We start from the raw sequence: 24,398 nt of genomic DNA on the forward strand, positions 1-24,398 counted from the left end.
CTTCTTGGGAGGGTTGCCCCAGTCAGGTGTTGCAGGTGCTGTCTCCTGCCAGACTTGTAGTCCCTGAGAGAGGAAGGAAGTCTGGGGGGTGGGAGGGGGCCTCAAGAACAGTTCCATTCTCCTGCTGGTGTGATAGGTTTCATCACCCAAGGCTGCCCAGGAGGCCTGCCCACCAACTGCCAGTGATCTGCAACTGCCCATTTCCAAATTGTTAATTTAATTTATACCATAGTAAGGTGTGGACATGGGTGAATGAGAGACGGGTGTGGGGTGGTGGTGGGATGCGGTGAGGACACCAAGAATAAGTCAGAGGAGGCAAAAGAGGGAGGAGGAAGGCGGCCTGTCTTTACCCTTTGGGTCTGGACCCCCTGCTGATATCTTTGCTGCTCCCACTTCTTTCTAGAAGTTGTCAAGGCAGGTTGAGGAGCTCTCCTGAGTGGGTGCAGGGCACAGCCAGCGAAGGAAAAGGGAAGAACAAGGCTCTGCCACTGATAATTACTTTCTCAGGACACTTGAGCCCCAACAAACTCTCAGTGAAAATTATGACACAGTTGAAGATTTCTATTTTCCTGCTTCCTAATCAAGGTGAGGGCTTTTGTGTCCCAGAAGGTTCCCTGCACACAGAAAAGACCCTGGCTGAAAGAAAAGCAACTAAGATCCTTTTCATCCATGATATGAGTCCAATTCACCTAATCCTCATTCTCTGCCCCAGAGGCTTCTGAGAAGGAAATGCACGCTTGCTGTGCTGTCTGCAATCCATAAAGAATCACCTATAATACATAAAGAACATGCGCTCCACATCGAGAGTAAGGCATTGCAGATCACTGCAGAGTAACACAGGTACCCTTAAAAATACTTAGAAGATTCTGTGGATGCACAGAAAAACACTGTAATATGGTATAATTTTTGCAAAAATGTCAGAATTAAAAATTAATACAATTCTTAAACTTTTACGGCTGTGAGAGCCCCACTTGAAAATATTATGGAAATGAAGGATCCTCTTCTTGTATATAAATATACATGATTTTCACAGCTGCAAAGAACTTAATCCCTTCTCTGATACATGCTTAATGATGGCAACCTCATGAAATTTCTTTATGCATCTGAAAAGTAATATATAGAAAAAAGAGAAAACATTATAACGGCTTTATTAGTGCCTTAGCATTAGGGGTAATTTTAATTTATTGTTACTTAACTTTTTCAACACTTAGCTTTAAAAACATTAGTCTAGCTTTTTTTTTTTTTTTTTTTTAAGATTTTATTTGAGAGAGAGCATGGGGGGGTGAGGGTGGAGGGGCTCAGCTCGGGGTCTGCTAAACTTTCTGTCTCCCTCTCTCTGCCCCTCCCTGCCGTGCGCGCATCTGTGCTCTCTTTCAAAAATAAGTAAATCTTAAAAAAAAAAAGAAGTCACAATGGTAAGTTAATTCTGGGGTTGGAGGGCAGAGAAGACATTTTTTTAAAAGATTTTATTTATTTATTTGGCAGATAAGAGACATAGGGAAGAGGGACAACAAGCAGGGGGAGTGGGAGAGGGAGAAGCAGGCTCCCCGCAGAGCAGGAAGCCCATGCGGGGCTCGATCCCAGGACCCTGGGATCATGACCTGAGCGGAAGGCAGACGCTTAACGACTGAGTCACCCAGGTGCTCCTGGAGAAGGCATTTTTACCGGGAAGAGACACATGGGGGTTTCTGAAATTTGGCCATCGTTGTTTAAGTTTTGGGTGCTTTTCATGTGTGTATATTTTGCAATAAAAATTTTTTTTAAAAAGTCTGTTTGCCAGGGTTGGGGATTAGAGGGAACATTTGGACAGAGAATGGAATGTGGGAGAACAAATAGGGGCACATATGTTTTTATTTTCTATTTTAATAAAAATTGTGATATTGGAACAAGGAAGACTGTGATACATTTCACAAGATTCATAGCTGGTTACATCTACTTTTGACTGTTTTATTACATTTCCGTCAGTTACAATAGTTTTCTCCTCTGGGATGTTGGGACATTAAAGTAGGATGTTTCCCACCTCCTCCCAGGCCCTGTTTACTGCCCAAATGCAAAACCTCTGGGCAGGCAGTTGCCCGCTGAGGCCGGGACCACTTCCCTCTCTGTCCCTTTGATGCTGCTCTGGTCAGAAACCAATCTGGTTGCTCTTGGCATTGTAGGAGACCAGTGTACTACTGAGGCATTCTGGACATTCTCAGGGCCACCTTATATCACATTTAGAAGCACAGAGTGGAAGCTCCTTGGGAAGTTTCTGCTGATGAGCTTGTGCTTGTCTTACGGAGTGCCAGTGCGGGGAGAAGCAGCTCTCTGCGCTGTTGTCTTCCCACACACACACGTCTGCTGGGAGTGAGACTTTCTTTGCAAGAACTGCCCTGTGCTCTGCTCCGGTAGGAAAGAACAGGTGACAAAGGAAATTCTAGGTGGACATATTCCCTGAGACTCTCTTCCCCCAATGCTCAGACCACCCGACTCTTCAACAATAGGAGATCAGTAATGCTAATTCTGATATATTCATGGGGTGAAATGCTGTCCAGCCATTAAATAGCATCATATTTTAAAGACTGCTTAGTAGCATGGAGCACACTGCATCATCTAATATTAAGTGGAAAAAGTAGAATGTGGAACGGTGTGTACAATTTGATACTGATTCTGTTAAAAAAGAACAACAGCCAGAACGATCAATTTATGACTCTTATTTTCCCTTTTATATTAGCCAATTTTTTCTATAATGGCTATGTATTAGCTTTACAGGTAGAACAAAATTTAGGGCCCGCAATCCGTTTAAACAGCAAACACTCTAAGGAATTGTGGTAGAGGTGAGCTAGCGGTCTAGCAAAACAATTTCCCTTTCTTCCAGAGGACTGGGTGCACGCTGCTGTGCAGCCTTACTTGACGTTAGGTGTGACAATGGGACTGTTGTAGCCAATGGGATGTGAGTGGAGATTCCGTGGGTACCTTCCAGACCCGGCCCATCACGTGCTCCTGTGCCGGACCATCCGGGTTCTTCCCCTACCTGGTTTGACCCAGATGAACACAGGGCGCTTGGAAGCCATCTTTAGGAGCCTGAGTCTGGGCTCCTTAATCATGGGCACACATGCAATTTATTGTCCCAGCTGGGACGCTCGAGAGTAAAACGGGCACTACTCACCAGGAACATTCATTTTGGACTGTTTGTGAGCAAGAAATAAGTTTCTGTTGTGTTAGTCACTGAACTGCTGAAGTTTATGTAGTAGAATAGTTAGGGTTATCTTAACTAACACATGTACCGACTTACTTAAGCCTACCTTTTTTCTGGTATTTGAGAGAGAGAGAGCGTGAGAGAGAGAGCATGAGAGGGAGGAGGTTCAGAGGGAGAAGCAGATGCCCCGTTGAGCAGAGAGCCAGATGTGGGACTCAATCCCAGGAGTCCTGGGATCATGACCCGAGCGAAGGCAGACGCTTAGCAGACTGAGCCACCCAAGCACCCCTATAGTTTAGATTATCCTATAGTTTAAATTATCCAACATAAACATCTCCCTCTGGGGCGCCTGGGTGGCTCAGTAGATTAAGCAGCTGCCTTCGGTCCGGGTCATGATCCCAGGGTCCTGGGATTGAGTCCCACATCGGGCTCCCTGCTCAGCAGGGAGCCTCCTTCTCCCTCTCCCTTTACCCCTCCTCCCTGCTCCTGCTCTCTCTCTCTCTCAAATAAATAAGTAAATCTTAAAAAAAAAAAAAATCTCCCTCTGTTAGTGAATATCTGTTAATGAATTAATTAAATATCTGTTAATGAATATTGTTTTAAAATCTTGTTCATATTTAATAAACAGGCTTTTAAGTTATTTAAATAATACATAAAGTTGCAGAAAAATTAGGAAAGTGGATATATAGGAAGAATAAGAAAAGACGGGGTGCCTGGGTGGCTCAGTCGTTAAGCGTCTGCCTTCGGCTCAGGTCATGGTCCCAGGGTGCTGGGATCGAGCCCTGCATTGGGCTCCCTGCTTGACGGGAAACCTGCTTCTCCCCCTCCCACTCACCCTGCTTGTCTTCCTGCTCTCGCTCTCTCTCTCTCAATCAAATAAATAAATAAAATCTTTAAAAAAAAAAAGAAGAAAAGCCTAAAAGTAAAATATATGTGTAAGTAAAAATTTGATTTTTTTTTTTTTTTTTTTTTTTAGACTAGCATACTCTGCTCTCACAGGCTTCTGACTTAGGTATACCTGGGAGCATTCTTCCATGGGGCAAAATGTAATTCTGTTTCATAACTTAAAAGTTTCCACAGCCTTTAGTAGTACATAATTAAAAAAAAAAAGAATCCCCACATTTGTCCTGGACACTGGTGTTGTTTCTAAGATTTGACTTGTGTAACAAATCTATAAGGAATGACCTTGCTCAGTTTTCTCAGTGTGGTTGATGGGTAGGTCAAGGACTCCTTTGTTCTTCTCTTGCATTTTTTTAGAACCTTTGTATACAAGGTGTGAAAATGCCATCTCTCCATGTCCATACAGAATCTCGGTATTATCATTTTTGTAAATTTTTCTCACCTGTGCCATTGCTAGTGCTGTGAGCACCAGGGAAGACTTGGCAGATGGATGGAGGCGCAGTTGTATGCGAAAAATTGGCTTTTATGTGCTTTTCACCTTATTTTTCAATGTGCTGGATTTTGCTTTTTCACATCCATGTGATTTATTTGTTATTCTTTTCAGTGAAATTCTTCCTCTTTTTGATGGTGGTCCCACTTGATTCAGTGTTTATCCACTTGTCCAGCTATTGTGAATTTACTGTGTTCTGTTATGTCCAACTCACTAGTGGTGTTGTTTGAAGGATATAGGACCCTGGGGTGCCTGGGGGGCTCAGTCAGTTAAGCATCCGAACTCTTGATTTTGGCTCAGGTCATGATCTCAGGGTCAGGCTCCGAGCTCAGCAGGGAGTCTGCTTGAGATTCTCTCCCTCTCTCTCTGTACCCCTGCCTCCCCACTCCGCTCACACAGGTGCATGCGCTTTCTCTCTAAAATAAATAAATATTTAAAAAAAAAAGGACACAGCACCCTCAAATAAGGTTATCTGGTCACAATGAACTATCTTGCACCTGAAATGTGGCATTTCATGGGTTTGCGGACTGCAGTTCCTCCCTTCTACCTGTGAAATAAAAATAAGGCTGCCGCTCCCTCCTACCCCCCTCTCTTCCTCACCTCAGGACGTGGCCTCTACCGTGCCTAGATTTGGACATCTCAGGACCCGTGGGTCTCCAACTTTCTTCCAATTTCACATTGCCCTTTTGGAACCAAAGTCATGCATGTGAAACTATAATGTGCAATACAGATATAATTCAGGGATTTTAATTATTTTCAAGACAGGCTTTCTCGTGGATTCTAAATACAGATCCATTTGTGCCAAACCTGAACTGCTTGGTGGAAGGAGGTGGAAGGGGCATTTAGGAGACATTTCTCATTAAGTTTCCCAATGGCAGGGACAGAGCCAGTCATGTACTTGGGGAGAGAGATTAACATTTGATCCAGGATGGTCTGCAGCCCAGAGCCCTCTGCCTCACAAAGCTGCCGTAACCCAGGTTGCCAGCAGGGGGAGTTGGGGTCCTGAGGCCAGGCCAGGCTGTCCCCCGCGGCAGAGAGAGAGCCCCTGGAAACAGGAAACTGAGTGCCCGTGACATGGCCCCCTGGCCTCTTGGGTCCCTGGAGTTACCCCCTTTTTACTGACCAAATTGTTGGGTTGGTGATGGTGGTTGGCTTAGAGAAGAAATTTCTAAGGCCCAGAGGGGATACTTTTTGGGGAGAGAGGATTGTCCTTCTATAATAGAGTTTAGGCTGAATCTTTGCAGAGGGCTAAGCACCAAGGAGGTGTAATTGAGAAACTGATGAGAAGCTAGGCAGCGTAGGGGTTAGGGAGGGCGGAGGGCTGGGGGAGAAAGGAGGCAGCAAAGCCCGGAGTTGGCAGCAGAAGACTGCCTGGGGCAGTGTTGCTTCATACCGGAAGTGGTTCAGTGAATAAATAAGACCTCAGTCATATTCGCTCCAGAGATCCATTTATTATGGCCCTGCCATCCCTACCCTCCACCCCCCAGCCCCAAGGGATTCTTGCCTCTGCCCCAGAAAATATGGCCAAGCACAGAGGGAGGTCAGTCTCATGCCTGTTGTTAGAGGCGCTTCATTGTTCTCTTTATCCAGGGCAGGAAGTGGGAGACCTTCATGAAGACCCCTGGAGGGGTCCCCTCTGGTTTTCCACAGGAGAAAATCCCCTGGACCACGTTGTTACACACGAGGGGGCCTCCGGAGTCCCCCTGTGGGCAGAGAGAGGAAGGACTGAGCTGGCCTCCCGGTGGTCCTGCCCTCCCCGCTGCGCTGGGGATGGGTGGTCTGTGTTAGGGGGCTGCATGGGAGATTGGGCCCAGGGCAGGCCTTGTCCCCTCTCTCAGTCCCTGGGCTCCAGCCTGGCACTGACTGTTCTCTCCAGCTCTACCCAGGCCAAACCTTTCTCTCCAATCCTCAGGGAACCTCGGGGGTGGTGATGGAGGGGGGGCGGGTGGGAGGAATGCTGCTTGGGATGACAGATCCTTCCTCCCCTCCATCCCGACCCACTTGGGGAAAAACTGAAGACTGGATTTGTGAACCCAGCTGCCCAAGCTCTCAGGCTGAGGCATGAAGATATGGCCACTCCCACACCCTGGACCGCCCCAAGTTCCTCTCTCCTGGGGCCTGTCTAGGTAGATGCTGGAAGCCTGACCTTGAAGCTGGTCTTCATCTTCTTCGGGTCTCCTACACAAATCTGGGTGGCCCTGCTGTAATAGCCACGGAAGAGGAATTCACACTCCCTATCCTTCTGTACTTCCAGCGATGCCTCCTGCAGAGTGGTTGCTAAAGAGCTCATTGAGACCCGCCCCCAGCCGGCCACACTGCACACCTGTCCGGGCCGCACCCGGGTCTTGCCGGTGGGCAGGCGGAGGGGCCTCACCGCTGCAGTCCGCTTGGCCTCTCTCTCCAGCTGATGGAAAGAGGCAAGAGAGTCCAGCTCAGCCAGTGGCCTCTGGGCCTGGACACCCCGATGAGGCTGCACCGTCTTCTCTCTGCCCTGAGCCACGGGGACTGGTCAGGCGGCCAGGGTGGGAAGGAGGGAGGGGACAGGTCCCAGTGGGAGGAGGAAACAGTATGGACCCAGGAGAGCAAGGGCAGCAGGGAGGTTTCCTTACCTGCAGTAACATGATGTCGTTGGAGTGGTTCTTTGGGTTATAGTCTGGGTGGGGGATGGCTGTTTTCACGGGGATGACCTGCTGGGTCCTCTCCTGTTCCTTGATGTTGTGGGCCCCCAGGATGACCCTGATGGAGCTGCACAGACAGCAGAGTGGGGTGTGGGGGTGTGAAGTCACAGGATACAGCCAGCGGCTGTGAAGGGCACATGGCAGCCAGGGCAAGGCAGGACTGGAGCCGAGGGGGAAATTGAGATGACAGATGGGTCTTAGATCCTCTTTTTTTCAATGACACTGAAGGTAGGGCTTCTGTGAGCTTTCTTTTGCCTTCAGGCAATATCATGAAATTACTCGAGTTTGCATTTTGGCTCTAATGCATGCTTCCATCCTCCACGGTTGCTTTATTTGCCTGGTGTGGTCCCTCTCTTCTCAACTGTGCCACTTATTCTCACATCAGACCCTCTGACCCCAAAGCTTACCTGTCCTACTTCTCAGCCTTTCATTGCTCCAGCCATGCTCTCAGCTGGCTTCTTGGATGAGCTCTCATAGGCTTGAGTTATCAGGAGCCCTGGGTGCTTCCCTGGGCTGCAGCCCCTGGGGAGAGGACAGGGGTCCCTGTAGGGGTTTCAGATGTGTAGGCTGGATGCTGCCCCTCACCTTCCCCAGCAGTGAGCAGCCGTCAGAACAAAGTACTTGTGCACCAGGACACCGCCACACCTCTTCTTCTTGCTCTTATCCAGAAACTGAACAAATGCCATGTAGGGCCGGGAGTGGGGCTTGGCCTCATGGCCCCCGATGATCTCCTCTGAAAGAAAAGGCTGGAAGATGGGGTGTCTGGGGGCGGCTGGGGTCAGGAGGGAAGGCTTAGGAAGGTGGTGATCAAGGGCGGGGTCTACAGTGCCCTGCGGACCCCAGGGTGGGCAGTCCTCCCAGGTTCTTATAGCAGGATGACCTTTCTTAAACCTTGAGCCTCAGAAACCCCCTGACAAGGGGGCAGTCCTTGTTCTCCACATCCCACTTCAGGCACACGTATGGAGGAGATAAGATTTATCTTCAAGACGATGGAGTCCCAGAAGATCATGGACAGGACTCCCCTGATGCCTTGATTCTCAGTGAATTCTCCTCTGAGCCTCTGCTAGCATCCTGATGGGTGCCATTTTCTAATAAACTATCTATGAGTTTATGGAGTTGGATTTTCTAAAATCCTCATGTCCTAGGGGATAGCACATGGTCTCAGTAGACATTTTTAGGTTGCACAAAGGAATGGCCTTCGATGAGCTTTTGGCTGAGGTTGGGTGGAGATAGTGCTGGTGGGATGCAAGGCCACAGGAATCAGGGAGGGCACTACCAAAGACAGTGGAGCAGCCGAGGGCCTGGGGCGGGCGGGGCGAGGTGGTGCTGACAACAGGCTGCCCAGGCCTGGGGCAGAGCTTTGGGTGCAGTCATCTAGCTGCTGCTGAGATCAACTGCACCCCGGGCTCCTCTCCCAGGCAGGAGTGAGCGAGTGGAGAGTGCTGAGAAATTTAATTGGCTCTTCAAGCTGGGGCCAGTGACACCTCCCACTACTACAGCCGGTTTGCCTGAGCTTACCTTTCCTGGGTTGGAGTGAGGGCTTTTAATTACCTGTCTTTTGTAGCTTCATATCTTCTGCCAAATGCCTTTCTCCAAACAACTCACTTTCCAAGTGATAAGGGGGAGGCTAACCCGTACTAACCCTCTTAGCGAGCGCCCTTCCTGCCGGCCATCTTTGTCGAGCGTCTGTCTAGCATCAGACCTGTTAGTCTGGGTTTGGGGTAGGAGCTGGGGTTCAAAAAGTTCCTGGGCTCCAATTGAGGATGATCCTTGACTGTGCTGGGCAGAAGGGTCAAGAGTACAAGGGGTTTTGGGGGTTGGACTCAGGTCTCTGGAATGGGGATGGTCACTCACCTGTCCCAGCCCCAAGGGGCAGAAGAAGGGCCAACAAAAGCAGGAGTGGCTGCATCTTCCCTGAAGTTCTGCTCAGGTCAGAGCTGTCGGTTGTCCTTCCTTCCAGATACAGAACCCTGAGGGGAGTGATAGAGGGGTAGCTCACTGATCTTCTAGGCCTCTTCTATCTCTGCCCCTCTACGGCTGGGTGTCATCATTTAAGGTGGTTTGTTGAAGTTCTCTGGCTTCAGCTATCACACTTGCACTCCCACTGCTGAGTCATAAGGGGAAAGCAAGAAGAAAGAACAAGAAAGTGAAGGCTGTGCCTCCCGCCAGCAGAAGGGCTGCTACCTCAGAAGCCCCTCAGTGACTGACTCAAGAATGTCTTCATTTCTCGGCTCTTGGCTCTTTTTCCATTCAGAGGAAATCATGAATAATTTTTGAGCTAGCTAGGTCCAGGGATGTGAGACACACAGCTCCTGCCCTTGAGATGCCAATGGTCGTCTGGAGCAGACAAAGAATCTATGGTGAGTGTACATTTTCCCACAGTCGAAGCACACTCATCAGTGGCAGACATTCGGCAAACCACTTTTTCTGTTCAGCCTGCCTTCTCTAAGGTGGATGTTTTAAAGATGAGATTACTTTTTCTGAATACATTCTTATATAAGAGACTTAGTTAGAGATTGTTGCAAATGGAAGAAAAAATTTACTCAATAAACTATAGGCTATAGGACACCTTTGAAACCATAGGATACCTTTGAAACACAAATTTTTATTGTAATGAGTTTCCTTTGGAGACACACACATACACACACACATGCACACACACACGTGTGCACGCACACACACACATACACACATGGAAATGGCATGAGGCGGGAAGAGGCTGGATCAGACCAAGATGGAAGAGCACCCTCAATGTCATTTGGGGCTGCGGGAAGATGGGCATCAGGACACCAGAGGCAGTGCTGGGCTCTGGGACCACGGCAAGGCTGTGACCAGCACTTGGGCTAGGCCTGGGAGTACTGAAAGGCCCTCCCGAAACTCTGAGGCTCCCAAGCTGCCACTCTGGTTTGGGAAGGGAGTGCTGCAGAATCTTCCCACTTATTTCTATTAAGATGAAGTGGCCCCCTATCCCAGAGTTTCTTAGGTGGTTTTCCTTCCAAATGTGGATTCCTTTATGTTGTTGTATTGGGATAGGATGGGGTGGGGGTGTAGGTGTGGGATGAGGTAGGAGGGCAATATGGATGAGATAAGAGGGTCCTGTAGGAGAGGGTCATTTTTCTTGGGGCAGTGTCTCCCTTTTCCTGATGGAGCTTACATTCAGCCTGGCAGGGGGAGGTGCTGCTGGGAGGTGTATTTGGAAGGAGCTGGGTATCAAAGCAACATGACTTTTTATTCTAGAGAAATGTGAACAGATGGTGGCTCGACACGCAGTAGGTAACTAACAAATGTTTTGGTGAATAAAGGAGGAATCTAATTTCTACTCAAGAGATGGAAGTTTATTAAGCCCTGGCAGCCTCCTCTCCACCCCCTTTCCCAGTGCAGTTCTGGCCTCTGCCCCAGAGAAGATGGACAGATTGATCCTGGGGGCATCTCAGTCTGGTCCCTGCAGGTTGAAGCATCTCATTATTCTTTCTATCCAGCACAAAAAGCTTGAGATCCTGGTGTAGACGCGTGGAGGTTTCCCCTCTGCTTTTCCAAAGGAGACAATGCCCTGGGCCACATTGTTACACACAAGGGGGCCCCCGGAGCCTCCCTGTGGGCAGAGGGAGGAAGGACTGAGTTGGGCTTTCTCTCAGTCCTGTCCTCCCTGCCGCCCCTGGGGGTCGATGGTCTCTGTTAGGGGGCTGTGGGTGAGATCAAGGCCAGGGCAGGCCTTGTGGCCTTCCTTGGTCCTTGAGCTCCAGCCTGGCCCCGATAATCCCCTCCCTTTTCTCCCTCAGAAAGCCTCTGCCCATAAGTAGCTGTGGGACAGTCCCTTCCTGCCCCCGCCCCCGCCAGGGAGACAGGACCAGAGACTGGATTGGATAGAAAGGCTGAGGGCATAGAAATACGGCTAGTTCTCACTGTCCCTTCTCCTCAAAGCTTGGCTGTCCCAGGGCTGGGCATGGACAATGCTGGGGATCTCACCTTAAAAGAAGACTTCTTTTTTTGGGTGCCCCACACACATCTGGGTTGTGCTGTCGTAGAGGTTTTTATAGCATGAGATGCATTGCTTGTCCCTTTGGACTTCAAGCTCTACTTCGTGCAGTTTCCCTGCCCCAGAGGTGCTGTTCACGCTGAGGAGCCCCCAGCTGGCCACACTGCACACTGTTCCTGGCCACACCTGCGCACTCCTCGTGGGCAGTCTGAGGGGGCTCACAGGGGCAGTCAGGTGGGCCTTCTTTTCCAGCTGAATGCAGAGGAAAGGAGTTCTAATCTACCAATGGCTCACAAAGACTCTAGCGACAGTCATGGGGTTGCCCTCCTCATAGCCCCGGGATAAGTGAAAGTGTCATAGTGGGAAGGAGGGACAGGAATGAGGCCACGGGGGATGCAAAATCCCCAGGAATAAAGTGTGCAAGAACCAGCGGACCGAGGGCCCTACCTGCAGTAACATGATGTCGTTGAAGACGTATTTAGGATTATAGTCTGGGTGGTAGATGGCTTTTCTCACAGAATGACCTGCTGGGTCCTCTCCTGCTTCTTGATGTTGTGGGCCCTCAGGATGACGTTGATGGAGCTGCACAGAGAGTGAGTGGGAAGTGGGGTCACAGGACATACAGTCCAAAAGCCATGGATGAAACGGGACAGCTCAGGTCAGGGCAGGACTGGGATGGAGAGGAATTCTAGGGGATGGGGCCAAGGGGCTGAGCATCTCTGTACCCTCTGCTTCTTGGCAACCAGGCTGGGTGGCAGTTCTTGGAAGAGGGATCCCCATGTGGAGTTAACAGAAGGGTGGAGTTGCAGGTGCTGCTTCTCACCTTCCTTTGCAGTGAGCTGCAGTTAGCACAAAGTCCTCACGTACAAGGAAACCCGCACAGGTTTTATTTGGATTCTGGATCCAGAGAAATGCCATGAAGGGATGAGAATGAGGCTTGGCTTCGTGGCCCCCGATTATTTTCCCTGAAAGAAACAGTTTACCCTGACTGCTGTGCTTATGGCGCCAAAGGCTGGAGAAGGGGAGATGGGGATAAACTGAAGCAGGAGGGAAGGAGTTGGGGTGGCAGAGAGCAGGGTCTGTAGTAACCAGTAGCAACCAAGAAGTGTTCCTCAGACAGCATTCCTGACTTGCCAAATGACCCACAAGACTCAGATTCTACCTCTAACAGAGAGAAGAACAGTCCTTGTTCCTTAATTCCTGCAGTGGACACATATGGTGGCAGATGGAATTTACGTTTGAAACAAGCAGTGAAGTCCCCACAGATCCTGGAAAATCCTTTCCCCGATAGTATCTGGGTTCTCTCTCCCGTTTTGTTTTCTAGGCCTTACTGAGCTGCTCCTTATTTGTAATGTTTGGAACATGAGCTCAAAATGCTCATGTTTGTGTTGTGGTTGTGTTTGATCTTCGCTAGAGCCTGACACATACGAGGTGCCCAGTAAATGTCTTAGTTGCATGAAGAAATGGCTCCCAATTAGCTTTTGAATGAGCATTGGTTGCGGTTCTAAGTACCAGGAAATATGGGGCCTGCCAAAGCCATTGTGCCCATTGTGGCTGAAAAATTACCAAACATAAGTATTAAAGGGACCAGGATGCCACCAACTCTGGGACCAACTGGGTCCTTGGCTTCTTTCTTCGGCAGCGTAAGAATGACAAAGCTTGAAGAACTGGGTGGAGATTGAGGATAGATCTTAAGACATTGAGTTAGAAATTTAGTGGGCCTTGCTTTGACTACAGAAGCCAGCCCTTTTCTCCAAACTGCCAATTCCTGGGGGATTAATTATTTCTCATTCCCACCCTCCAACATTCTTCTAGATGCCTTTGTATAAGAACCCAATTTCCAGACGACAAGGGTAGGACCTGGGGAAGGGATAGGACCTACGGCTCCCCCTGGGTAACAGCCTTCTGCACTGCCATTCATGCTGAGTGTTTATCCTGCTTCAGATTTGCCCATCTTTGAGCGAGGTTGGCAAATCTGATGTGGGATCAAAACTCAGCAGGGCCAGGGTGTGCCTGAGTGTAGCACCTGAGCAGGGCTGTGCCACAGTGGGATGGGGCTGGGCCTCTGTTGGGGGGGGCAGTCACTCACCTGTCTCAATCTCGGGGGCCAGAAGAAAGGCCACCAGGAGCAGGAGCAGCTGCATGGCCCCAGGAAGGCTGCCCAGGTTGGAGTTGCCAGTACTTCCTCCTAGTCTTCTAACCCCCACGTTCCTCTCTGGTGTTGTAGTCTTTATCGCATAAGGTTCCCTCTGAGTGCCTCCTACCACTGCCTGATCAAATCCTGGCCTGAGTGAAATAACTTATCAGTCACCACATCAGCACTGGTAGCTCTTGACCACACGAGCTGAGAACAGGAACCACAGGCTATGGGTGGGGTGGTTAAAGACATCGCATCCATGAGTAGCAGGGCTCTGAGCTGCAGAAACCTGAGCCTCTTGATGATACATCCAAAAACGTCTTCTTTTCCTTCACTCTCTTTAGACTATCAGGATGATCCTTCATTGAGCCCCCTTTTGTTGAAACTCAGGGGTACTGGAGGTGAGATCCCTTGCTTCTGGTGGAGGAGTCAAAATCATTAGTGATCTGATAAGGATGGTGAGGGCCACAGATAGAGGGATGGACTGAATGAATGGTGTGGGAATAATGTTGAAGAGGGCTTGCTCCACTTGCTGAAGAATTGCATAGTTTAAAACAACAACAATGACACCACCATCACCACTATTTATCTTTCCCATGAATCTGCAAGTTGTCAGGGTTTTAGTGTGGATAGCTCTCCTCTGCTTCCCTTGGTGTCAGGGGAGGCTTGAAGCCTGGAGACTGGAATCACCTGAAGTCTCACTCACTCATGCCCAGTGGTTGGTGCTGGTTGTCTTCTGGGCCCGTCAGTTCCTCTCTATGAGGTCCTCTCATGTAGTCTCTGCATGGGATTGTTCAGTCTTTCTTGCAACATGATGGTTGGCTTCCCCAGAGCGAGCATCTCCCCAACATAGAGCCAGGCAGAAGCTGTGTTCTTTTTATTACCTAGACTTTGAAGTCATATGGCATTGCATTCTACCATATTCCACTGCTTGGAGCAATCAAAAGCCTCCACCCAGATTAAAAAGGAAGGGGCATAGACACTACTTCTGAGTGGGAGGAGTGTTTCAGTCATGTAGGAAGAGCCTGTGGGATAGGAGACATACAATGACAACCATAGCAGAGGACAATCTGCCATACTGCTTTAAGTGCAGGTAGAGTTGGTCAGAGGACTTGAAACCAGTGATTGATTTAAGCTGAGGTCATAGCTTGTGGATATGTTGGGGCCTGCTCTGTCCAGACCAAATGTATTGAGCATGGAAGAGGTTTGGCTTTCTCTAAAATGTTACTCTCTTTAATGAGCTACTGATACCATGTGAAGTGGGAATGGATGCCGGGGAGCTAGAACAGTAGCCTCACACCACTGTCTGGAGAACTATATTTCTCATATCCCTGGACCATTTGCTAAACAAGTTATTCTGATCATCTCCCCATAATGGATAAAGAGGGGAGTCATGGAATTGAAAATATTGTCACTTCTAAACATCTTGATCCCAATTGTCTTTAAGAAGCAATGAAGCCAGGGGCGCCTGGGTGGCTCAGTCGTTAAGCGTCTGCCTTCGGCTCAGGTCATGATCCCGGAGTCCTGGGATCGAGCCCCGCGTCCGGCTCACTGCTTGGCAGGAAGCCTGCTTCTCTCCCTCTCCCGCTCCCCCTGCTTGTGTTCCCTCTCTCGCTGTGTCTCTGTCAAATAAATAAAATCTTTAAAAAAAGAAAAGAAGCAATGAAGCCAATAGCAACTTTGGCAGGGTGGGGAGCCACAGTAAGCCAGAGCATGGCATCCAAGCCTGTGTGAGGTGAGGAAGGTGCCCACACCAGGCTTCCTATGTGGACACTCTCCTTATCCCACATGGGCTTGGATGCCCAAGCCTGGGCAGCCCAGCTTGGGATGGCAGAATAAATGTGAGATGAGGAGGGCAGCCTAGCTCAGGACGTGGACACGCAAGCGATGTGAGGAGGATGTTCATATAAGGGACTGGCCTAGTAGTTGGTGTCAGAGCTCAAGTAGGGAGACAGGGGCCTCCACTGAGTGGGCAGTCGGTGCAATTTATCAGAGCAGGTGGAGAAGGTGAGGTGGACATTGGCGTGAAGGGACTGCCTTTAAAAGTTAAACAGCATACTCCATGGATGAGGCTATTTTTTTATTTTTAATTTTTTTAATTTTTTTTTTTTAAAGATTTTTATTTATTTATTTGATAGAGAGAGACACAGCGAGAGAGGGAACACAAGCATGGGGAGTGGGAGAGGGAGAAGCAGGCTTCCCGCGGAGCGGGGAGCCCGATATGGGGCTCGATCCCAGGACCCTGGGATCATGACCTGAGCCGAAGGCAGACGCTTAACGACTGAGCCACCCAGGCGCCCCAATTTTTTTAATTTTTAAAAATTAAAAAAAATTTTGATTGGTGTTGCAGGATATATATATTTTCCATTATAACTTTACTTTCATCTTATCCATGTCTTTATATTTAACATGTCTCTCTTGTAAACAGCACAAAATTCGTTCTTGCATTTCTTAATCTAGACTAATAATTTCTGCCCTTTAATTAGAGTGTTTAAACTGTTTATGTTTAATGGAGCTGCTGATAGCGTTGGTTGAAGAATGTCTTATTGGGATTTGATTTGTATTTGTGTGATTTCATCTTTGTTCTTTTGTCCTTCTTTTCCTGCCCTCTTTTGTTGTGTCCCATTTTGTCTCCTTTATTGGCTTTTATTTATACCTGTATATATTATTTTAGCATTTACTGCAGGATTACAGTACAACTCCTCACATATCATAGTGTACTTTGAATTAATGTTATGCCACTTCATATAGGAAACTTGTCATGATGTCTTTCCATTTAACTTTCCTCCCACATTTTGAGTTATTTTTGTCCTACATTTTACTGTATATCATAATTCCAAAAGCATTTTTTGCCTTAAATAATCAATAATCTTTGAACAAAATTTACATAAAGTATTTTATATTTAGTCACATTTTACACATTTATTTCTCTTTTTCTTTTCCTACTTTCAACAGGGATCAATTCCTTTTAGCCTAAAGAACTGCTTTTAGTATTTTTTGCAATGCCTTTCTGATGGCAACAATTCTCTTATCTTTGTTTTTCTGAAAGTGTCTTCATTTTGCCTTCCTTTTAAATACTATTTTCACTGGATAGAGAATTCCAGGTTGAATACCAAAAATAGGTTGCCTATTCCTTTTTTTCTTTCAACTGTTTAAAAATGTCATTTAAGGGGCGCCTGGGTGGCTCAGTCGTTAAGCGTCTGCCTTCGGCTCAGGTCATGATCCCAGGGTCCTGGGATCGAGCCCCACATCGGGCTCCCTGCTCCGCAGGAGGCCTGCTTCTCCTTCTCCCACTCCCCCTGCTTGTGTTCCCTCTCTCGCGCTCTCTCTCTCTCTGTCTAATAAATAAATAAAATCTTTAAAAAAAAAAAATAAAAAAAAAAATAAAAATGTCATTTAAGGGGCACCTGGGTGGCTCAGTCCGTGAAGCGGCTGACACTTGATTTTGACTGAGGTCGTGATCTCAGGGTCCTGGGATTGAGCCCTGCATGGGACTCTGTGCTTAGCAGGGAGTCTGCTTGAAGATTCTCTCTCCTCTCCCTCTGCCCCTCCTCCTGCTTGTGTGCCCTCTCTCTTTCTCTAAAATAAATAAATAAATTAAAAAAAAAAAACGAAAATGTCATTTGGCTGTCTTCTGAATTCTGTTGTTTCTGGTGGGTAGCTTGTTGTTCTTCTTTTTTTTTTTAATGGTCAAACACTTTTTTTTTCATTGCTATTCTTATTGTTGTTTCCCCTAAAGTAATGAATGTATCTTCTTTTCCCTCTACTTTCAACTTTTTGTCTTTATCAAATATCAATTTGACTCGTGTGCTTAGATGTGGCTTTCTTTGTCCTACCTGAGGCTCATTGAGCTTCCTGACTCTGTGGGTGTGAAATGTCGTCTAGCAACAGGCCTATGAAAAAGAGGAACCTAGAGCTGACTTCTTTCATGGTCAAAAGCAGTGTCATGTGGGATACAGAGAGGTAACAAACCCTGTAAGTTCTCTAAGTCCACAAAGAGTGGTACTGGAAGGCAGAGCCATCCCAATACATGTTCCTGAAACTAATGAGAAGATTTGGCATTCCTTCGGGTCTATCCCCCACCAGGAGCTGGTTTTGCATTTCTCTCTCCAGTCACACTGTGACCTGACTCTTCCAGTGAGTCTGGGGAAGGAGGGGTGGTGGCAGTAGATCTTGGTGGTAAGAGAGGCATTTCCTTGAGGTCACTACAGAGCTATTTTATTTTGTTTTATTTCTTAATTTTCTTTTTTTTTTTTTTTTAAGATTTTATCCAGAGAGAGAGAGAGAGAGAGCACAAGCAGGGGGTGGGGCAGGCAGAGGCAGAGGGAGAAGCAGGCTGCCCACCGAGCAAGAAGCCCGATGTGGGGCTCGATCCCAGGACCCTGGATCATGACCTGAGCCGAAGGCAGACACTTAACCAACTGAGCCATCCAGGTGCCCCATTTCTTAATTTTCATGACAGAGATTTTTAAGCAAGAGAAGAATTGTTTCCTCAAAGCTGGGAGTGGGGGCTATTTCCCCAGACAAAGGAGATTTGAGGGAATTGGCATGTTTAACGTGCTTCTCTACCTCCATCCAAATGTGCCCATGAGTAGACTTCAGCTCGCCAAGGAAGATGTTTTGAGTACTTGTCACAGAACGGCTTCCACAGGAGCCTAGAGGCTTTCTCTCCAGGGAGGTGTCTGAGCAGAAGCTCATCACAGAGTGGGGGTTAGAAAACATGTAAGGGTTCTTGCTGGCCTGGCTGTCGGGAGGCCTGGGCTCAGTCCAGGCTCTGTCCTGACTCTGGTACCTTCAGTCAGTTACTACACCTTCCTGGGACTTTGTCTCTCCCCCATTTCTCCAAGGAGGATGAGAGACTGCGGCAAGTGTTCTCAAACGTGTTTTAAACCACAGAACCATTTCCTCGAAGTAAAGGTTATACTTAAACTGAATATGTATGTGGCTGGGTAACTTTAAAAAAATAGTATTTTTAATTTTGTTTTCTGCATTTTCCTTTTTGTCTTTTTAAATCAAGGAAACTTTTAAACAAGGAAAAAAGGAACTTTTTAAATGAAGGAATTTAGTATGCCGTAAATGCCCAGATTTTTTTTTTTTTCCAGCTCCAAGTCAGAAGCTGTGGGACCTCATTGCTCTTCCCTTGTAAAAGTGCCCAAGGTCATTAAGAGATGGTGTTGCTTCAGGCTTTGTGCATAAGATGTGAAGGGGCATGGCTTTGAGGGTTACATGACCCCAGAGTATTTACCCCAGGTCACAGAAGAGTGTGGTGTTGTGTGTATTTGGTGCAGGAAGGCATTAGTCCGGAGCTGGAACTGGGGCTCAGCTTTCAGGCAGTGCTCACACTAGTGGCCAAACCTTGGAGGTGTGGCTGCTGGGAGTGTTTTGTGAGGTGAGCCCAACAGAGGGAGATCCGTGTTTAGCAAGAAATCACATCCTCCATGTGTGGCCTCCAAGCCAGGACTTTTGAGTGTTGAAGAGTCTAGAAAATCTTGGGCTTTGTGCATGCAGCAGGAACCATGGTGGCCTGAAGAACAGAGGCGATTCTCCATTTTTCTAGACTATGTGAGCCTCTCTGATTCTAGTTTGAGTCTGCACAGGTGGGAGCTTGCAGTCATGACAGAGATTGTTTCTGGCTCGTCGGATTGGGTGGGTGTTTAGAGTCAATCTTAGATTGCCTTCAGGCAATTGAATATTGTAGTTTTTCCTACCATTTGAATCTGTATAATGACATTCATACCTGCTACTTCTTAAAATTTGTTTTATTTATTTTTATTTTTAAAAAAGGCTTTATGTATTTATTTGTGAGAGAGAGAGAGAGTCATGTTTGTGAGTGAGCATGGGTAGGGGGGTAAGGGCAGAGGGAGAGGGAGAAGCAGATTCCCCGCTGAGCAGGGAGCCCATGCAGAGCTCCATCCCAGGATCCTCAGATCATGACCTGAGCTGAAGGCAGATGCTTAACCGACTGAGCCACCCAGGAGCCCCTTATACCTTTCGCTTTTGAAGCAAATGAAAATAAGGTTGCCCTGTCCCCTAGGTGAAGAGGATGCTCCAGTAAACAGAGTTTGGTAACTTCACATCCAGAAACTAAATGACTAAAGTCATTTCCAAATCCCATACACTGCTGTTCTAGAGTCACATGCGATAATATTCATACAGACTGTAAACAGCAATAAAAATAACTATAAATACTTGCTTCCTGTGGATTTCCCACAGAGACGTAGGCCACATGGACTCGTGTGGAGGAGGAAGAAAGGGTTAGAAATTTAGGTGAAAATCAACAGTGTCAGGTTCACCTGGGCTCAGGTGATAGAGTTTGCATTCTGTCCAATCAATGCCTGGCACTTAGTAGGTGCTCAATTGCTAGTAGGTGTATTTGCTGGTTGGTTGATGGAAAAAATTGTCCTTTCCAGTCCTACTGCACAGAGGATTCCTTTTTAAGTCCAAAGGCTGATATAGCCCAAGGTGGCCAGTAGGGAGTCTCAGCCTAGAGGTTGGCAGTGACCAGAGGGACAGGTTGAGAGGGACTCAGGCTACTGAGTGACCAGGCCACATAGGGAGACACTGGGCTGGATGGGAGGGGTTGAGCTGGCCCGGCCAGGTGATAGATAAGGCCAAGGGTTCTGGAAAGCCACCCCATCAGCCCTGTCCTCCAAGGATGCTGTTTGGTGCTCTCAGGGCTGGTGCCACTGACGCCCCTCTCTGTCAGGGCATGAGCTGGGTTGGCATCTCAGTGGTGAGGCCCTGCTGGAGCTTGGGTGTTGTAGGTGGAAGGGATAGGAGGTAGGGGCCAGCTCAGATCAGTGTTGTCTGGAGGGGACAGGAGTTGGTGGCCACTGAACACTCTCAGTGGTAAACGGGGATGGAGAAGAAGGGACAGCCAGGAGACTGGAGCCCGAGCTGGTCCCTGAGCTCAGAAGGGGTCAGGGAAGGGAACTCAGTTGAGGTGAGACTCCAGAGCTACTCAAGAGGCCCAGCCCCACTCCGTGCTAGCTTCCTTGGCTGTGGGAGAGAAATGTGCTGCTTGAGAAGGTCCCTGTCACTTCCCAGTGGGGTAGGGCTGTGTCCTTGAGCTGTAGCCCTAGACTGTGCCAGGTTGGTGTCCAGGACCCACAGTGTTACCCCCTTCCTCCCTGCCAGAGAACACAGGGGGAGGAGGTAAGAAGTTCACCCAGAGCCCCAGGCCCAGAGAGGTTCATGGTTTCTCCTGGTGGTGCTCAGCTTCAGCCCTGGCAGAAGGGCAGGCTCTGAGAGACAGGTGTAGCTAAGAAGGAGCTGGAAGGAATTTTGCATGGAGTTGGGGGGTGGATGAAGAAGAGGAAGCAGAAAACAGCAGAATTGTGTCATTGGCCTTGTAAGCACAGAGTTGATGCCGGTGTATGGTCAATGAATAAACAAACCAGCCCTTCACAGCCAGTTAAGAGACATTTATTTGATGGCTGATACTCAGGTAAGAGACATTTATTTGATTGCTGGCACCTTTCCTGCCACCCTTCCCAGCGTGATTCTGGATCAGCTCTAGAGCAAATAGTCTGGTTCCTGCAGGTAGAGGCTTTTCATGGTTTTCTTTATCCAGGGCAGGAAAGTTGAGATTTTGGTGTAGACCCGTGGAGGTGTCCCATTTTTGGGTCCAAAGGAGACAATGCCCTGGGCCACACTGTTACACACGAGAGGGCCCCCAGAGTCCCCCTGTGGACAGAGATAGGGAAGAAGTGAGTCAGCTGTCCTGCTGCCCCTGCCCTCCCCAGCCCCTCTGAGAAGGCTGCCTTGCATGGCCACCATGGGAGATGGGAGGGCAGGACAGGGCTGGACCTTGTCACTGCTTTGCTTCACCCCAGGTGGCAGCTCCCTCTCCTCCCCCGGGTCCCAGATCCTCTGCTGCAGGACTGCTGGCTTCACTCTGCTGTTTAGGGGACCCCAGAAGCAGGTGGGCGGGGCTGACACTCAGCATGGAGGACGAGCCCGAGACCCATGTGGGGGCCAGCTCTGAGGAGCCACCTGGTTTTCACCACTGCATGTCCAGGGAGCAGAGTTTTCTAGCATCGGGGGGCCAGGCACGGGGCAGAGTGCTGCAAATTCATCCTTCTGCAGGAGTGCCTCGTTTAGATTCATCCTAGGCCTTCGGCAGGCTTGCAGAGGGCCTGGGTGCCCCCATCTCTGGCTGCTCCCCCTCTCTTCCTCAGGAAAAAGGTCACTTCTCGGGTCTCCAGATCCCAGGTCTTCCCCAAACACCCCTGTCCCAGAGCCATGTTAAGCAGACCCCCAGTCTCACCTGATAGGAAGACTTTTTTTCCATTGGGTCCCCCACGCACAGCTGAATGGTGCGGTCGTAAAAACCGGGAAAGCAGGATTTGCACTCCTGATCCTCCCGCACTGCCAGCCTCACTACTTGCAGAGTGTCTGGGTACCTGCGTATCTTGGCGTTGACCCGCCCCCAGCCGGCCACACTGCACACCTGTCCGGGCCGCACCCGGGTCTTGCCGGTGGGCAGGCGGAGGGGCCTCACCGCTGCAGTCTGCTTGGCCTCTCTCTCCAGCTGATGGAAAGAGGCAAGAGAGTCCAGCTCAGCCAGTGGCCTCTGGGCCTGGACACCCTGATGAGGCTGCACCGTCTTCTCTCTGCCCTGAGCCACGGGGACTGGTCAGGCGACCAGGGTGGGAAGGAGGGAGGGGACAGGTCCCAGTGGGAGGAGGAAACAGTATGGACCCAGGAGAGCAAGGGCAGCAGGGAGGTTTCCTTACCTGCAGTAACATGATGTCGTTGGAGTAGTTGTTTGGATTATAGTCTGGGTGGGGGATGGCTGTTTTCACGGGGATGACCTGCTGGGTCCTCTCCTGTTCCTTGATGTTGTGGGCCCCCAGGATGACCTTGATGGAGCTGCAGAGAGAGCAGAGTGGGGTGTGGGGGTGTGGAATTCATGGGATACAGCCCCAGGGGCTGTGAAGGGCAGGTGGCAGTTGGGGTGGGCAGGCCTGGAGTTGATGGGGAAACTGAGGCAACAGGAGGGCCCAGGTTTGAGCTGTCTGTGCCTTCTGCTTCTCAGCAGCTGGGGTAGGATTCTGGAGCCATCGGTGACTGTGTCAGGGGTTCTCAGGGGTCAGTTACCCAGAGAAACTTGTGAAATGGCATGAGTTTGCATTCTGATGCCAAAGCATGTCCCAGCTCTTCTCTTACTCCTGCAATGCACCTGGCCCCGGCCTCCCCTCTCCCCACCACCTACCTGCCCTCCCTCACCCCCTTTCAGGAGCCCTCCTGGCTCACGTGTTCCTCAGTGCTCCCGGGGAAGAAAGCAGGGCTCCGGGCCAGGGTTTTCAGGGAGGTGCAGGTTGCTGGTCCCTCCTCACCTTCCGTAGCAGTGAGCGGCAGTCAGCACGAACTTCTTGTGTATCAGGAACCCACCACACTGAGTCTGCTCATTCTCATTCTGGATCCTAAGATATGCCATATAGGGCCGGGAGTGGGGCTTGGCCTCATGTCCCCCGATGATCTCTCCTGAGGGAAAATTCTGTTCTGCTCCTGTGTACCCACCGAATGCACCGGGCAGGCACGGCCTGGATTTGGGAGGGCATGGGAGGGGGCCTCCACTCCCTCCTCTGGGAGGGGGAAGGGCAGGGTCTCGGTCTGTGTACCTGTCTTCTACACACAACCGGAGGGGAGCCTACCTGTCGTAGGGATAGTGATGTCCTAGAGCCTCCTGAACAATCCCTCTCCTGACTTTGCTTAGAAACAAGCAAGTTTCTGAGGCCCCTGTCATCCTGTGAAGTCTTTGCCAGTGGCTAGGACCTAAGTTTCGTTAGGTAGGTGTTGTCTGACCTGGCCTATTTCCGTGGCCTGACACGTAGTAAGTGCCTAGGGAGTACTGTTTGGCTGCATGAAGGCAAGGCTCCCCAAGGAGCCTCCGGATGAAGGTTGGTAGGGCCCCTGCTGCTAGGATTCTGGAAAGCAGAGAAGTTGAGGTCTGCCAAGGTCATATTTGAAAGAGGAGAGCCACTAACAGCCTGGGAAGAAAAGCAGAGTTGGAGAGAGGGATGAGGAGCCTTGGGACAGGGCCAAGGCAACAGCAGTCTTCTGGGGACCGAGGTCCGTCCAAGTGTGGGGTCAGCTGAGCCCCGGGCTTCTCTCCCAAGCAGATGCTGTGGGAAGCACCTGGCTCATCCCACTGGAAAACCAGGCCTGCTCTGCCCTCTGCAGGGGGATTTATGAGGTTCTCTTTTCCAGTTTCTCACCCTCTGCTATGCATTTGTAGGAAAGAACGTTCCATTTCCAGGTGGCAAATGGGGAAGGGGCAGTACCCACTGGCTCTTCCGGGAGCCCAGCCTTCTGCCCTGCCATTCCTGCTGGCAGCTTGTGCAGCATCCCACTTGAGAGTGGGAGGCAGGATGAAGGCAGGGTGCAGCATGTTCCTGGTGGCTAGGTGGATCAGGGGTGTGCAGAAGGGACAGGAGAGCTGTGCCCACTGTGGGACGGGGTCGGGGCTCTGAGGTCGGGGGTGGTCACTCACCTGCCTTGGCCCCGGAAGGCAGGCAAAAGGCCAGCAGGAGCAGGTGCAGGAGCGGCTGCATCTTTCCCAGGAGGCTGCCCAGGTCGGGGCTGCTGGTGCTTCCTCTGTGCTGTCTTTTAGCTCCCAGGAGAGGAAGGGTGTGCAGATGGGCTCACTGACCTTGAACTCCCCTCTGGTTTTGTGGTGCTTCGACCTAGAAGGCTTTCTATGAAAGCTTCCCTGCCCCCACCCCTCTGTCAGATGACGTTCTCTGGGTGGTTGTGTGAGAATCGTGCTGTGACCACATCAGAACCCACCCCAGTTGACTCAGAACAGACCACTCGTTCCAGCCCACAATAGGACAGGGAGCATACAAGGTGGGGACTGGAGGATGTGGTATCAACCTGGATGGGTTCTAGAGCCCAGAAACCCGAATCCCCAGTGATAGGGCCACCACTGCCTCAGCTCCCTGCTGCTAAGCCCATCAGGGTAATTTCTTCAGCAGCTGTGTGTTTAGGCCCCCTGTCTGAATGACCCAACATACCGGAGATGTGTCTCCTTC

At 49.6% G+C, this 24,398-nt stretch overlaps 3 protein-coding genes across 4 annotated transcripts; all 3 read right to left on the reverse strand.

Moving 5' to 3' along the window:
• Positions 1 to 6,012: 6,012 nt before the first annotated feature.
• On the reverse strand, positions 6,013 to 9,261 carry LOC116632857 (granzyme H-like). Of its 2 annotated transcripts, none has more exons than XM_032404850.1 (5): positions 9,101 to 9,261; positions 7,832 to 7,979; positions 7,178 to 7,313; positions 6,892 to 6,972; positions 6,013 to 6,271 (listed from the first exon to the last, which is right to left on the reverse strand). In XM_032404850.1, the coding sequence occupies exons 1-5, from the start codon at positions 9,153 to 9,155 to the stop codon at positions 6,128 to 6,130; spliced, it is 564 nt and encodes a 187-aa protein (XP_032260741.1). In that variant the 5' UTR covers positions 9,156 to 9,261; the 3' UTR covers positions 6,013 to 6,127. The 2 variants fall into 2 exon arrangements, with proteins under 2 accessions (XP_032260741.1, XP_032260740.1); XM_032404849.1 differs by having other exon boundaries at positions 6,715 to 6,972.
• Positions 9,262 to 10,676: 1,415 nt separating this feature from the next.
• On the reverse strand, positions 10,677 to 13,366 carry LOC116632579 (mast cell protease 1A-like). Its single transcript, XM_032404531.1, is given in 7 exon segments — positions 10,677 to 10,838; positions 11,213 to 11,234; positions 11,236 to 11,474; positions 11,670 to 11,740; positions 11,743 to 11,804; positions 12,046 to 12,187; positions 13,312 to 13,366. Coding segments are annotated over 7 exon segments (753 nt in total).
• Positions 13,367 to 20,768: 7,402 nt separating this feature from the next.
• LOC116632856 (granzyme B-like) lies at positions 20,769 to 24,087 on the reverse strand. Its single transcript, XM_032404848.1, has 5 exons — positions 23,858 to 24,087; positions 22,701 to 22,848; positions 22,098 to 22,233; positions 21,629 to 21,892; positions 20,769 to 21,045 (listed from the first exon to the last, which is right to left on the reverse strand). The coding sequence occupies exons 1-5, from the start codon at positions 23,916 to 23,918 to the stop codon at positions 20,875 to 20,877; spliced, it is 780 nt and encodes a 259-aa protein (XP_032260739.1). The 5' UTR covers positions 23,919 to 24,087; the 3' UTR covers positions 20,769 to 20,874.
• Positions 24,088 to 24,398: the final 311 nt, after the last annotated feature.

The sequence above is a fragment of the Phoca vitulina genome, unplaced genomic scaffold, assembly GCF_004348235.1.
Source record: "Phoca vitulina isolate PV1807 unplaced genomic scaffold, GSC_HSeal_1.0 scaffold7, whole genome shotgun sequence".
NCBI lineage: Eukaryota > Metazoa > Chordata > Mammalia > Carnivora > Phocidae > Phoca > Phoca vitulina.